The sequence below is a fragment of the Monodon monoceros genome, unplaced genomic scaffold (assembly GCF_005190385.1).
Source record: "Monodon monoceros isolate NGI ecotype Baffin Bay Population unplaced genomic scaffold, NGI_Narwhal_1 Super_Scaffold_21, whole genome shotgun sequence".
In the NCBI taxonomy this organism is placed as follows: Eukaryota; Metazoa; Chordata; class Mammalia; order Artiodactyla; family Monodontidae; genus Monodon; species Monodon monoceros.
Genome location: NW_021703778.1, coordinates 159,132,540 through 159,144,772, shown reverse-complemented (window position 1 = coordinate 159,144,772; position 12,233 = coordinate 159,132,540). Strand labels below are relative to the sequence as shown.

Genomic DNA, 12,233 nt, shown 5'->3' with positions numbered 1-12,233 from the left:
CTCAGAAACATTATTCTAAGTAAAAGTCTAATGCAAAAAAACACATATATGACTCCATTTATATAAAATGTCCAGAAAAGGCAAATGTATAGAGAAAGAAAGCAGGCTTCCAAGGCTAGGAGTGGGATGAGGAAGCAGCTGCAAAGCTATCATTTTGGGGATCTTCTTAAGGTGAGGAAAATATTCTGAAACTGGTTTGTAGTGATGATTGCACAATTCTGTAAGCTTAGTAAAAATCCATGAATTTTATGGTATGAAAATTTTTGTCAATAAAACTGCTATAAAAAATAAAGCCGGGCTTTCCTGGTGGCGCAGTGGTTGAGAGTCCGCCTGCCGATGCAGGGGACACAGGTTCATGCCCCGGTCCGGGAAGATCCCACGTGCTGCGGAGCGGCTGGGCCCGTGAGCCATGGCCGCTGAGCCTGAGCGTCTGGGGCCTGTGTTCCGCAACGGGAGAGGCCACAACAGTGAGAGGCCCGCGTACCGCAAAAAAAAAAAAAAAAGAAAAAAGTCTTTCTAATGCATTAGAATACGGCAATATTTAGACAATTCAACAAACTGTGTAGAGATATTCTAGCTTTGATAAAGACTGAAATTATCAAGTCAGTTGTCTGCTATGACAGAAGAGTATAGCTTATAAAAACAGAGATGACTCAAAACCACAGATTTCTTTCTTTTTTAAAATATGTCTATAAAGCCTGTTTCTAAGTTAGTTCATACTGATTATAATGAGCATCAGCTTTGTAACACACAAAGTAATGATTATTAATTACACTTTGGTTTGGTGATTACAATCTTTGCAATTCTTCTAGCCATCACAATTTTCTTCATTTACATGGCCAGAAAGAAAAACTCCTGTCTCAACTGACTGAAAGCAGAAAATATCATGGGATAAATAAGCACTAGCTAAGTCTAAATTCTAAAAACAAAAAATAGGAGTAATTCTTTAAATACAACTTATATGCCGTCAATTTCTGAATTTTTATCTCCATCCTGGAACTCTCTCCTGAACTCCAGACTTTGTATTCCAATTGCCTCCTCAGCATCTCCACCTGGATTTCTAAGAGGTATTTATTTTGAACTTAAAAAGACCAAGACTTAACTCTTGATTCACTTCCTCCCCTAAATATCTTCCTATCATATTCCTCATTTCAGTAAGTTGTAACTGTCATTTTAGTTGACAGACTCTAAGTATTGGGAGTCATCTTTGACTCACTCTTCTTTTTCTCTCATATTCTATCTACATCCAGTCCATCAGTAAATACTGTTGACACACATCTGAAATATTTCCAGAATCCAGCCATTTCACATTCCCTCTACTTACAGGCACTTTGGTCCAAGTCACCACTATTTCTCATCTGAATTACTGTCTCCTAACTAGTCATTCTGCTTCTACCACTGACCCTTATAGACTATTCTTAACTCACCAGCCAGAAAGATGCTTTTAAAGTTAAACTGGCTCTGTTCCTTCTCCTCTACTCAAGACCCTCCAATGGCTTCCAATTTCATTTAGAGTGAAAGCCAAAGTGCTTGCAAATAGTCATAGCCCTATGTGGTCTGCATCTCTTTGTCCCATCTCAGTGACCTCATCGCTTGTCACTCTTCAGCTGGCTTATTTCACACCAGCTATACAGCTCTTCTTGCTGTTCCCCTGGATCCACTGATCACAATGCCATGTCAAGGCTTTTGTACGTGCTGTTTTCTCCATCTTGATTGCTCTTCCCTCCTTTACCCACTTGCTTCTCCCTTATTTCTTTCAGGTCTCTGCTCACCTTATCAGTGAGGCCTTCTTCTCCAAAGTCCCAATCTCCCTTATCCTGCTTCATTCTTTTTCATTGCACTTATTACCATCTGATATAGTCTATATTTACTCATTTCTTTGCATTTGCTTATCGTTTGTCTCCTTCAACTGGAATGTAAGGTCTATAAAAGCAAACAGTAGGTGTCCAATAAATAATTGCTGAATTAGTCACTGAATAAACTCTAGTGTACTAAGCAAAATATGCAAAATGCCTGATTATTTTAAATTGGTGAATTTGGATTTTAAATTGGTGAATTTGGTTCAGTAAGAGGATTAATACATACATTCAGGCTTGTTAATTACACAACCTGAATAAAAACAGATAATCTTATCTTATACATCTACTGTTCAGGAACTTATTCAGTATGAAAATTTAGCAAAACTTTCCCATTTAGAGCCTAGTTAAAGAGGATTATTTGATCTAATGTCAACTGGGTAAAACCACCTTAATTCAAATGATTCAGATTTTGAAAGCCTAAAAATATTGAACCAGTTTTCTGTGCTATAAAAAGTTACTAATATGATACAGAAGAAGAAATATACAGCATAGAAATTAAAAATCTGGAAGGATCCTTAGAGATTATCTATCTTTCATTTTACAAAAGAGGAGGGAAAGACATAAAATGACTAGCCCATATAGCTTGTGTGCTATGGTGAAATTGGTCTTTAAAAATATATACTCAACACTGTACTCTTGCCTAAAATGCCTTTACCCTTCTTATAAAATTATTCGAATCCTAAGACTCATTCAAAGATATGAGAACCTACACGAAGGCTTGTTGCAAACATAAAGGTCACAGAAGAGGGAGAATACAAAGTGCCAAGCACAGGGCCTGATAAAGACACTATGCTCACTGGTGGCAACTGGCTCAGCTTAAGTCCCATCTGTTCCTATCTGTTCCACTACGAAAATGTACAATCAGAGATAGGTACGACCAATCCCGTTGTCTGTGATCTTTCCCAGATTGCGCATAAGGGGCATTCTCCTATCTATGCTCTCATTCATTTATAACTTAGCATGCACTGCTTGAAGCTGTTATTTATTTTTTAATGCAGAAGTTCTCTCTCAAACTGTAAATAACAATTAAGTTCAAACAGCAGCTTAAGAAAATACTAAACTTAAAGTTTATAATATTTGATATTTATATAATTACAGTAAGCACAGGCTGTGATATCCATGCTCTTTGGCTATTTTAAAGTATGCATTTCTTGATTGGACTCAAAGGCCTCAAAAGGTCTTAAATGGTATCCTTCAGAACATTTTAAAATAGGAATTTCAAATTTTGTGGTCTGATTATTTCCTTAGTAAAGATCTCTAAAAATAGAAATATTTTTCTATGTACATACCATATGTATGTACATACAAAGGGGAGATATATCATGATTCTATAATAATATATGTCAATAGCTTTTCAGATACAAATAACTACCATGTTTATCAGTTAGCTATTAGGATACAAATAGTAGATAATATTTATCTGAAGAAAAGTGCCAGTTATGGTATTTTTAATAAATAATTCAGTAATTTTAAAAAATTTTATTTATTTACTTTTGGCTGTGTTGGGTCTTTGTTGCTGCATGTATGCTTTCTCTAGTTGCGGTGAGCGGGGGCTACTCTTCATGGCGGTGTGCAGGTTTCTCACTGCAGTGACTTCTCTCGTTGCGGAGCACAGGATCTAGGCACGCAGGCTTCAGTAGTTGTGGCCTGTGGGCTCTAGAGCGCAGGCTCAGTAGTTGTGGTGCACAGGCTTAGTTGCTCGGTGGCATGTGGGATCCTCCTGGACCAGGGATCGAACCCGTGTCCCCTACATTGGCAGGCGGATTCTCAACCGCTGCGCCACCAGGTAAGTCCCTAATTCAGTAATCTTAACAAGCTGAGGGCAGTGAGAATCACAGAATTCTAGAACTTAAACCTTGCCAAGCTTTTCAGTACTATCCAAATTTTTATATACAGGAAAAATGAAACCCATTTTCATTTTTAACTACTTGGATAAGTAGTTAAATAACTTATCCAAAGTTACACAGTGATTTACTGGCAGAGCCTGGGCTCAACTGTAAGTTCTTATACTGAGAAATACAATACAAGCTTCTTTTATGGATGATTTTTAAAAGTTAGAAAATGCTTCCTCAAAATGCAGCATGTCAATACCCATTAGGAGGGTTACTATCAAAAAAAACAGAGAACAAGTGTTGGGGAGGACATGGAGAAATTGGAACCCTCAAATTGGAAATATAAGATTAAAAGCAGATTTACCATATGGTCCAGAAATTCCATTTCTGGGTATATACACAGAAAAACTGAAAGCAGGGTCTCAAACGAATATTCGTACATCCATGTCTATAGAAGGATTATTCACAATTGCCAAAAGGTGGAAACAACCCAACTGTTCATTGACTTATGAACATATAAACAAAATATGGTAGTACATACAATGGAATATTAGTCAGCCTTAAAAAGCAAGAAGATTTCTGACACATTACAACATGGATGAGCCTTAAGGACACTGTGCAAGTGAAATAAGTCAATCACAAAAAGAAAAACACTGGATAATTCCACTTAAATGAGTTACCTAGGGAAGTCAAATACATTGAGACAGAATATAGAACGATGGTTGCAGGGTGTATGGGGAGTTACTCTTTAATGGGTGTGAAGTTTCAGTTTTGCAAGATGAAAAGAATTCTGAAAATGGACAGTGGTTATAGTTGTACCACAATATGAATGTACTTAATGACACTGAATTGTAGACTTAAAAATGGTTAAGATGGGTTCTTCCCTGGTGGCACAGTGGTTGAGAATCTGCCTGTCAATGCAGGGGACACGGGTTCGAGCTCTGGTCTGGCAAGATCCCACATGCCGTGGAGCTACTAAGCCCGTGCGCCACAACTACTGAGCCTGCGCTCTAGAGCCTGTGAGCCACAACTACTGAGCCCATGTGCCACAACTACTGAAGCCTGCGCACCTAGAGCCCGTGCTCCACAACAAGAGAAGCCACCTTAATGAGAGGCCTGTGCACCGCAACGAAGAGTAGCCCCCGCTCGCTGCAACTAAAAAGAAAGCCCATGCACAGCAACAAAGACCTAATGCAGCCAAAAATGAATAAATTTATTAAAAAAATAAAGTTAAAAAAATGGTTAAGATGGTAAATTTTAGGTTATGTGTAGTTTACCATAATTTTTTTTTTAAAAGGCAATATGTTAAAAATTACTTACATTTGATGCTGGCACTCATGCTTAGTGGAACTGAGCAGTCTACTGCAGCTGAAAGAGAAAGATCAGTTGTTTAATATTATTCTTTATTTTTATAAATGACAATAAATATCAAATGCAAAAATCACAAAAAGTTCCAGAACTTGCACTTCCTTGTTTTGATTTTTATGCTACTTATAGAGATGAAAAATACCTTTGATAAAAAATATACTGGTTGGGATTAACAGCTCATTAGATACTGCAGAAAGAAATATTAGTGAACTTGAAAACACAGCAATATAAATATTCAAAATGAAACAGAGTAAAGACTGGAAAACAAATGTGCAGAGCATCACTGACTTAACCTACCTGTACCACTCACTTAACATACTTGTAACTGGAGTCTCAAAACAAGCTTGAGAAAATAAAAGAGCAGAATTGGAGCAGCTACATTATCTAATTTCAAGACTTACTGTAATGCTATAGTGATGACGGCAGTGTGGTATTCTAATAGACAAACAGATCAACAGAACTGAAGAGTAAGTCCAGAAACAGACTCTTGCATATGGTCAATTGTCTTTTAAAAAGTGCCAAGGCAGTTCCATAAGGAAAGGACAATCTCTTCAACAGATAGTACTTCAGTATTTAGATATCCATAGGCAAAAAAGTGATCCTTATATCATACCTTATAAAAAAACTAACCCAAAATGGATTATAAACTTAAATGTAGGAGCTAAAACTTATACTTCTAGAAGAAAACACACAAGAAGATCTTAATGACCTAAGATTAGGCAAAGATTTCTTAAACAGGATATGAAAAGCATAAACTATTAAAAATTTGAAAAGCTGGACTTGATTTCACATATAACAAAATATTTTTCTTTAGATTTTTTAATCATTTAAAATATAAACTTCAGAAAACATGAACCAAAATTTTAAAACTTTAGCTCTTCTAATGATAAAATTAAAAAATAAAATTAAAAGACACTGGTGAAAAACTGGTGGAATTCAAATAAGGTCTGTATTTAATAATATTGTGTCAATATTAATTTCCTGGTTTTAATAATTGTATTACAGCTTTGGAAGATTTTGACATCAGGGAAAGCTGGGTGAAGGGTTTCTTTGAAATTCTGTACTATTTTTGCAACTTTTCTATAAGCCTAAAGTTATTTCATAATAAAAACTTCAGAAAATGAAAAGACAAGTCACAGACTGGGAGAAAATATTTGCAAAATATGTATCTGACATAGGACCCATATTCATATAAAGAGAACTCTCAAAACTTAATACTAAGAAGACAAACAATCCATTTTTTAAAAATGGGCAAAAAATTTAAATAGATATTTCACCAAAGAAGATACACAGATGGCAAACAAGCATAAGAAAAGTTGCTCAATGAAAAGGGAACCCCTGTGCACTGCTGGTGGGATTGTAAATTGGTACAATCACTATGGAAAACAGTATGAAGGTTCCTCAAAAAATTAAAAATAGAACTACTATATGATTCAGTAATTCCACTTCTGGGAATTTACCTGAAGGAAATAAAAACAGTAATTAAAAAGCTACATGCACTCCAATGTTCACTGCAGCATTATCCACAATAGCCAAGATATGGGAGCAAGCTAAGTGACTACTGATAGATGAATGAATAAAGAAGATGTGGTGTACATATATGATGGAATATTACTCAGCCATAAAAAATGAAATCTTGTCTTTTGCTATAACATGAATGGATCTAGAGGGTATTATGAGAAGTGAAATAAGTCAGACAAAAAAGACAAATACTGTATGATCTCACTTATATGTGGAATCCGAAAAACAAAACGAACAAACAAAATGAAAAGACTCAGATACAAAGAGTAAATGAGTGGTTGCCAGAAAGGAGGGAGCTGGGAACGGAGGGCAAAATAGGTGAAGGGGATTAAGAAGTACAAGCCTCCCTTTATACAATAAATAAGCCACGGATAAGTACTACATAGCATAAGGAATAGGGTCAATAATATTGCAATTAACTTTTTATGGGGACAGGTGGTTAGTAGGCTTGGTGACCATTTCATAATGTATGCAAATGTCAAATCACTATGTAGTACACCTGAAACGTAATATTGTATGTCAACTATATTTCAATTTAAAAAAGGGAAAAAAAAAGTTGCTCAACATCATTAGACATTAGGGAAATAGAAACTAAAACCCTATGAGATACCATTACATATCCACTAGGACTGCCAATAGGAAGTGTTGGTGAGGATGTGGAAATGATGGAAATGAAAAATGTCACTCTGGAAAACGGTCTGGCAGTTTCTTATAAAGTTAAACATACACTTTACCATATTACGCCACCATTCCACTCCTAGTAAATAAATTTATCCAAGTGAAATGGAAACATACATTCAAAGATTCTATGTGAATGTGTACAGCAGCTTTATTCCTAATTGCCAAAAGTGAGTCAATACAATCCAGATGTCCACCAACTGATGAAGTGATAAACTAATTGTGGTATATTCATTAAAGGGAATACTGCTTAGCAATAACAAGGAAGAAATACTGAACATGGATTAGTTTCAAAAGTGTTAACTAATTGAAATAAGCCAGACCCAAAATGATACATATTGTATAATTCCATTTATATGAAATTCTAGAAGAGGCAAAACTATAGTGAGAGAAAGGAGATCAGTGGTTGCCAGGAACTGGAGGGAAGAGAGTGATTGCAAAGGACCAGGGAGAACCTTTTGGGACGATGAAAATGTTCTATACCAGGAGTCAGTGAACATTCTCTGTAAAGGAACAGAGAGCTAATTCTACAGGCTTTGCAGGGTGATACAGCCTCTGTCACAACTAGTCAACTCTGCCTTTTAGTGTAAAAGCCACCATAGACGATGTGTAAAAGAATGAATGTGACTGTGTTTATTTATGGACGACAGAATTTCAATTTTATGTAACGTTCACATGTTACAAAATATTATTTTTCTGATTTTTTTCAACCATTTAAAAATATAAATAGCACTCTTAGTTCAGGAGCTGTACAAAAACAGGTGGCAGGATGACTTGGCCTGCAAGCTGTAGTTAGCCCATCCTTCTTTTATAGCATGACTGTAGTGGTGATCATAAAAATGTATATATTTTTCAAAAATTTCAACTGTACACTTAAAATTAGTTCATTTTATTATATTTAAGTTACACCTCAATAAAGGTGACAAAAAGAAAAAAATTGTAGTTACCATCTTCTCTGTGTAGCTTCTTCAAATTTGAAAACAGAAGAGAAGATCATAAACTTTTGTTATATTAAGATCAGCATCTAATCACAAAAATATATTAGGAATAACAGGTAAAATGAAACAACATAGATATTACATTCAAATACAGTTAATAAAAATGGTATTTTGAATTTGCTAGGTATATAGAGTCTGTGGTTGGTATCTTACTACACCAAACACAAACCCATGGGTATATAATGTATTCATTTTTGCTACAGATTTACATTAACTAGAAGTGAAGCTGAGAAGGGTTTAAATTGGGTACAGAAAGTTAACATTTGCACGTTTTTACCTTTGGCTGAAAGGATTTTATTATAGTGAACAGCCATGTGATTCTTGACCAGTTGGAGGGTACTTAGTCTGAGAGAGGAGGAGTCAGTGCAAAAAGCTAAAAATTAAAACATATTTAATCATTATATATTTAAAATATAAAAGTCATCATGAGATAAACAAGTTACTGATTATTAAGCTCCTTTTTATAAAATGTTCTGAAGTTTAACCATGGAGATACTGACATTATATCTGTGATGTTGAATATGTCCTAGCCCTCACCTTGCACTGATAACGAGCTATTCACTACTTTGGGTTCAAACCTTTCTAGGAATAAGTTTTACAAGCCTGAGAGTTTTGGGAAAAGACTGAGAAATATAATCTACCATTACATTTACAAAACTATTTCTTATCGACAGCTCTCAATCTCATAACTAAAAATGTTTAGCTGCTTGCCTGATGATAAAATAATGTTACCATTGTTAACACTTGAATACATGGAGTCTGGGAAATCAAACAAATCCCAAACTCTAGGCAAAGATTCTATTCTGAGATGCAAACTTCTAATTTTATATCTGAAAACAAGACCTACAAATCTGTTTACTGCATTCTTTTTGAAGTATTAAGACTATCTTAAGACAAGTATAATTACAAAGAAATTGGATGACATTAAACTTCTTGACCTCCTCTAAACTGTTAAAAGAAATCTTAGAATTAAGCATGTATATATGAGTATAAATGTATAAAATGTAAATGTAGACATAACTTCTTTAAATATTAAAAAGTTTTTGAGAAGTAATACATGCATGTGGTTAAAAATTATAGCTAAAATGGCATAGAGACATTGAAAAATAAGTGAATTTCCTGCCCTGACCCCTAGTCTCCTCTCCCAGAAGTATACTCTGCTACTTTTTTAATGTATCCTTCCAAGGAAATTCTATGCATAATAAAAGTATATACAATAATGATAATCTTGACACTAATACTACAACTACTACTAAAAACATTTATTGAATAGGTACCATGCATATATTGCTCTAAGCTCTTTACCTGTAAAAACTCATTTAGTCATTATTATCACCATTTAATAGACGTGCAAACTGAGGCAGAGAGATGTGAGTAAGGTCTTCAAGGTCACACAGCTGATAAAGGATGCAGTTTAGATGTGAACCAAGGCAACCTCATACTTACAATCACTATTCCTATACCAGCTCTGCACATATATTCTTTAAAAAAAAGTTAGTATAAGACGTATTGTTCTTCATCCTGCTTTTCTATATATGTATCTTTTAAAACTAGTTCAAAATTTTTATTTAAAAATTGATTTTCAAAGTTTATGATTCTGGCTCTATGTGTATATATGCTTTATTACAAAGAAATAAATGAGGTAACGGAAAATGATTCTTCTTTCACATTTGGAGGATCAGTATAAAGGATTTTTCATGTAAATAAGGAAAGAAAGACTTTCAATTAGTATTTTGCCTAAAAACCCAGGCTTAAACATTTTAAGCTATAATTATAAAAATACTTTAAATGTACATTAAATTTACTTTAAAGGCTTTAAAATGTGAAAACATCTACAGAATACAGATTCCACTTTCATAGGATCTAGAAGTCCAATTGGATAAAGAGGCCCAGTTGGATAAGTGTTTGCTCCTGATACAAAATGCATTTTTCAAGGGCTCTTTTCCTCTGCACAGCTTTTCCTTTTCAGTGCTGTGTCTTTAACAATCTGCTAATCACCATTTTAACAAGGAAGGCATGCCTTCAGCCAGAGTAGTTGGCCAGCAAAGAGAAGAGCTGGGCTGGAGCTGCAGCAGGGAGCACAAGGTAGCAAGGTCCACATCCAGGGCATGATGGGCTCCTAAATTCTCTAACCTCAAGAATTCCTATAATATGTAATTATAATTGATAATATGAAGTTCAAATATTGATTAAATGAAGTATTTTTTCATCATGTTATATAATTTACAAATAAAGGAAACACACTTGGTCAATCTTTTAACAATCTTTTACCATTTTAAATACCTCACTTACCATTACTTTTGGTGCTCAAGTGTCCTTTAAATAGGCAGGGTGGACCATATCTGGGAAGGACAGAGGTTGCTCTGACTTTTAACAAAAAAACATGAATTAGGATAAATGAAACACAACTTTCACAAAGACACTACTGAACACATAAAAAATAATAAACTTATCTTTACCAAAATTGTTTAAAATTTTATTCAATCATATTACTAACCAGCAATGATATATCACACAAAAATTCGGCGGCCATAGATAAAAGGCTTTCTCTTTTAAGAAAATAAGTAATTTTCGAAACAGTTGTGCCTTGAGGCTTAAGTTTCACTGGATAAAATGATAAACACATTAATTATGTTATTTGATATATACTGACTTTATTCAGTAAATCACTGACCTACTGGTTTTTAAATGATTTTGAGACAGAACACAACTAGATTTTCAGTTGATACATATGATTAACTATTTCAGTTAATCATAGGCTGGTCTGTCCTTAAAAATGACTTTAAGTAATCCTCTCACAAAGTAATTTGGTAAATTATAAATTATACAGTATAATATTATTATATATAAGTATATAAAAATGTCAGAATCAGAACTTAATGATTAAAGATGTCTTAAGGTTCATCTAGTCCAACCCACTTACCCTCTTGGTTGGATTCTATCTAAACATCTTATATTCATAAATTTATTTATTCATTCATTCATTCATTTATTTATTCATGGCTGTGTTGAGTCTTCATTGCTGCCCATGGGCTTTCTCTAGTTGCGGCGAGTGGGGGCTACTCTTTGTTGCAGTGCGTGGGCTTCTCACTGCAGTGGCTTCTCTTGTTGCGGAGCACGGACTCTAGGCACCCGGGCTTCAGTAGTTGTGGCATGTGGGCTCAGCAGTTGTGGCTCGTGGGCTCTAGAGCGCAGGCTAAGTAGTTGAAGCCCACGGGGTTAGCTGCTCTGCAGCATGTGGGATCTTCCCCAACCAGGGATCGAACCCGTGCCCCCTGCAATGGCAGGTGGATTCTTAACCACTGAGCCACCAGGGAAGTCCCTAAACATCTTATATTTAAAAGCAACTCTAGTGATGGAAAACTCACTATGTCCCCTAAAGTCAGTGTCTCATGTTTCAGACCAGATAGGCTGTCAGAAAATTAGATATATACTTTATCACAAAATAACTTCTCTCCCGAAAAAGTGATTGTGTTTTGAGGGGTAACCTCCAAGATAGGAAGGCTGGGTTACAGAGTTTAATGGAATTTAACGTGCAAAATATAGTGTATCCCAAGGCATGTTTTAAGTGGGTAAAATGGCCAGTCTGCTATCAGGTGGACTTTTATAAGCTATAAAGGTGTGGGGAAGACACAAAGTCTGGAAGAAATATGATGTTTGAAAATAGAAAAAGAGTTATCGAGATAGTAGAACTAAAGTCTAGGATCAGAGAACAAAGCCTGCCAGAACAGACTAAAACAAAAAACAAGCTGAGATCAGAATACCCAAGAAGCTCCTTCTACATCATAGGCCAGAGAGCCAGAAGGAAAAATATTAACTTATTTAGGACAAGATGAGCTGGTAATGAAGACAGTCATGAAATTAGCACAGTTTTTACCCGGAGAGAGAGACTAAACATAAAAAGAGCAAACTAACCAACAAACTCTCAAGCAAACCTTATTTCTCCAGAGGGAAAAAAGTGTTGACTTTTTGCCTGC

General features: G+C 35.2%; 1 protein-coding gene across 7 annotated transcripts in view; it reads right to left on the bottom strand.

The window, feature by feature from the left end:
- The window catches only part of SPATA7 (spermatogenesis associated 7), a 36,517-nt gene that overhangs the window by 21,385 nt on the left and 2,899 nt on the right, over positions 1-12,233 (bottom strand). For 2 of the 7 annotated variants that reach the window (XM_029238750.1, XM_029238751.1), the window contains exons 2-4: positions 10,549-10,623; positions 8,534-8,629; positions 5,012-5,059 (exon numbers count right to left, since the gene is read on the bottom strand). In XM_029238750.1, coding sequence (XP_029094583.1) covers positions 5,012-5,059; positions 8,534-8,629; positions 10,549-10,623 — 219 coding nt within the window. Of the gene's footprint in view, positions 1-1,772; positions 1,924-5,011; positions 5,060-8,205; positions 8,225-8,533; positions 8,630-10,548; positions 10,624-12,233 lie in introns of those variants that run through there. The other 5 variants (XM_029238752.1, XM_029238758.1, XM_029238756.1 and 2 more) reach the window with 4 other exon arrangements.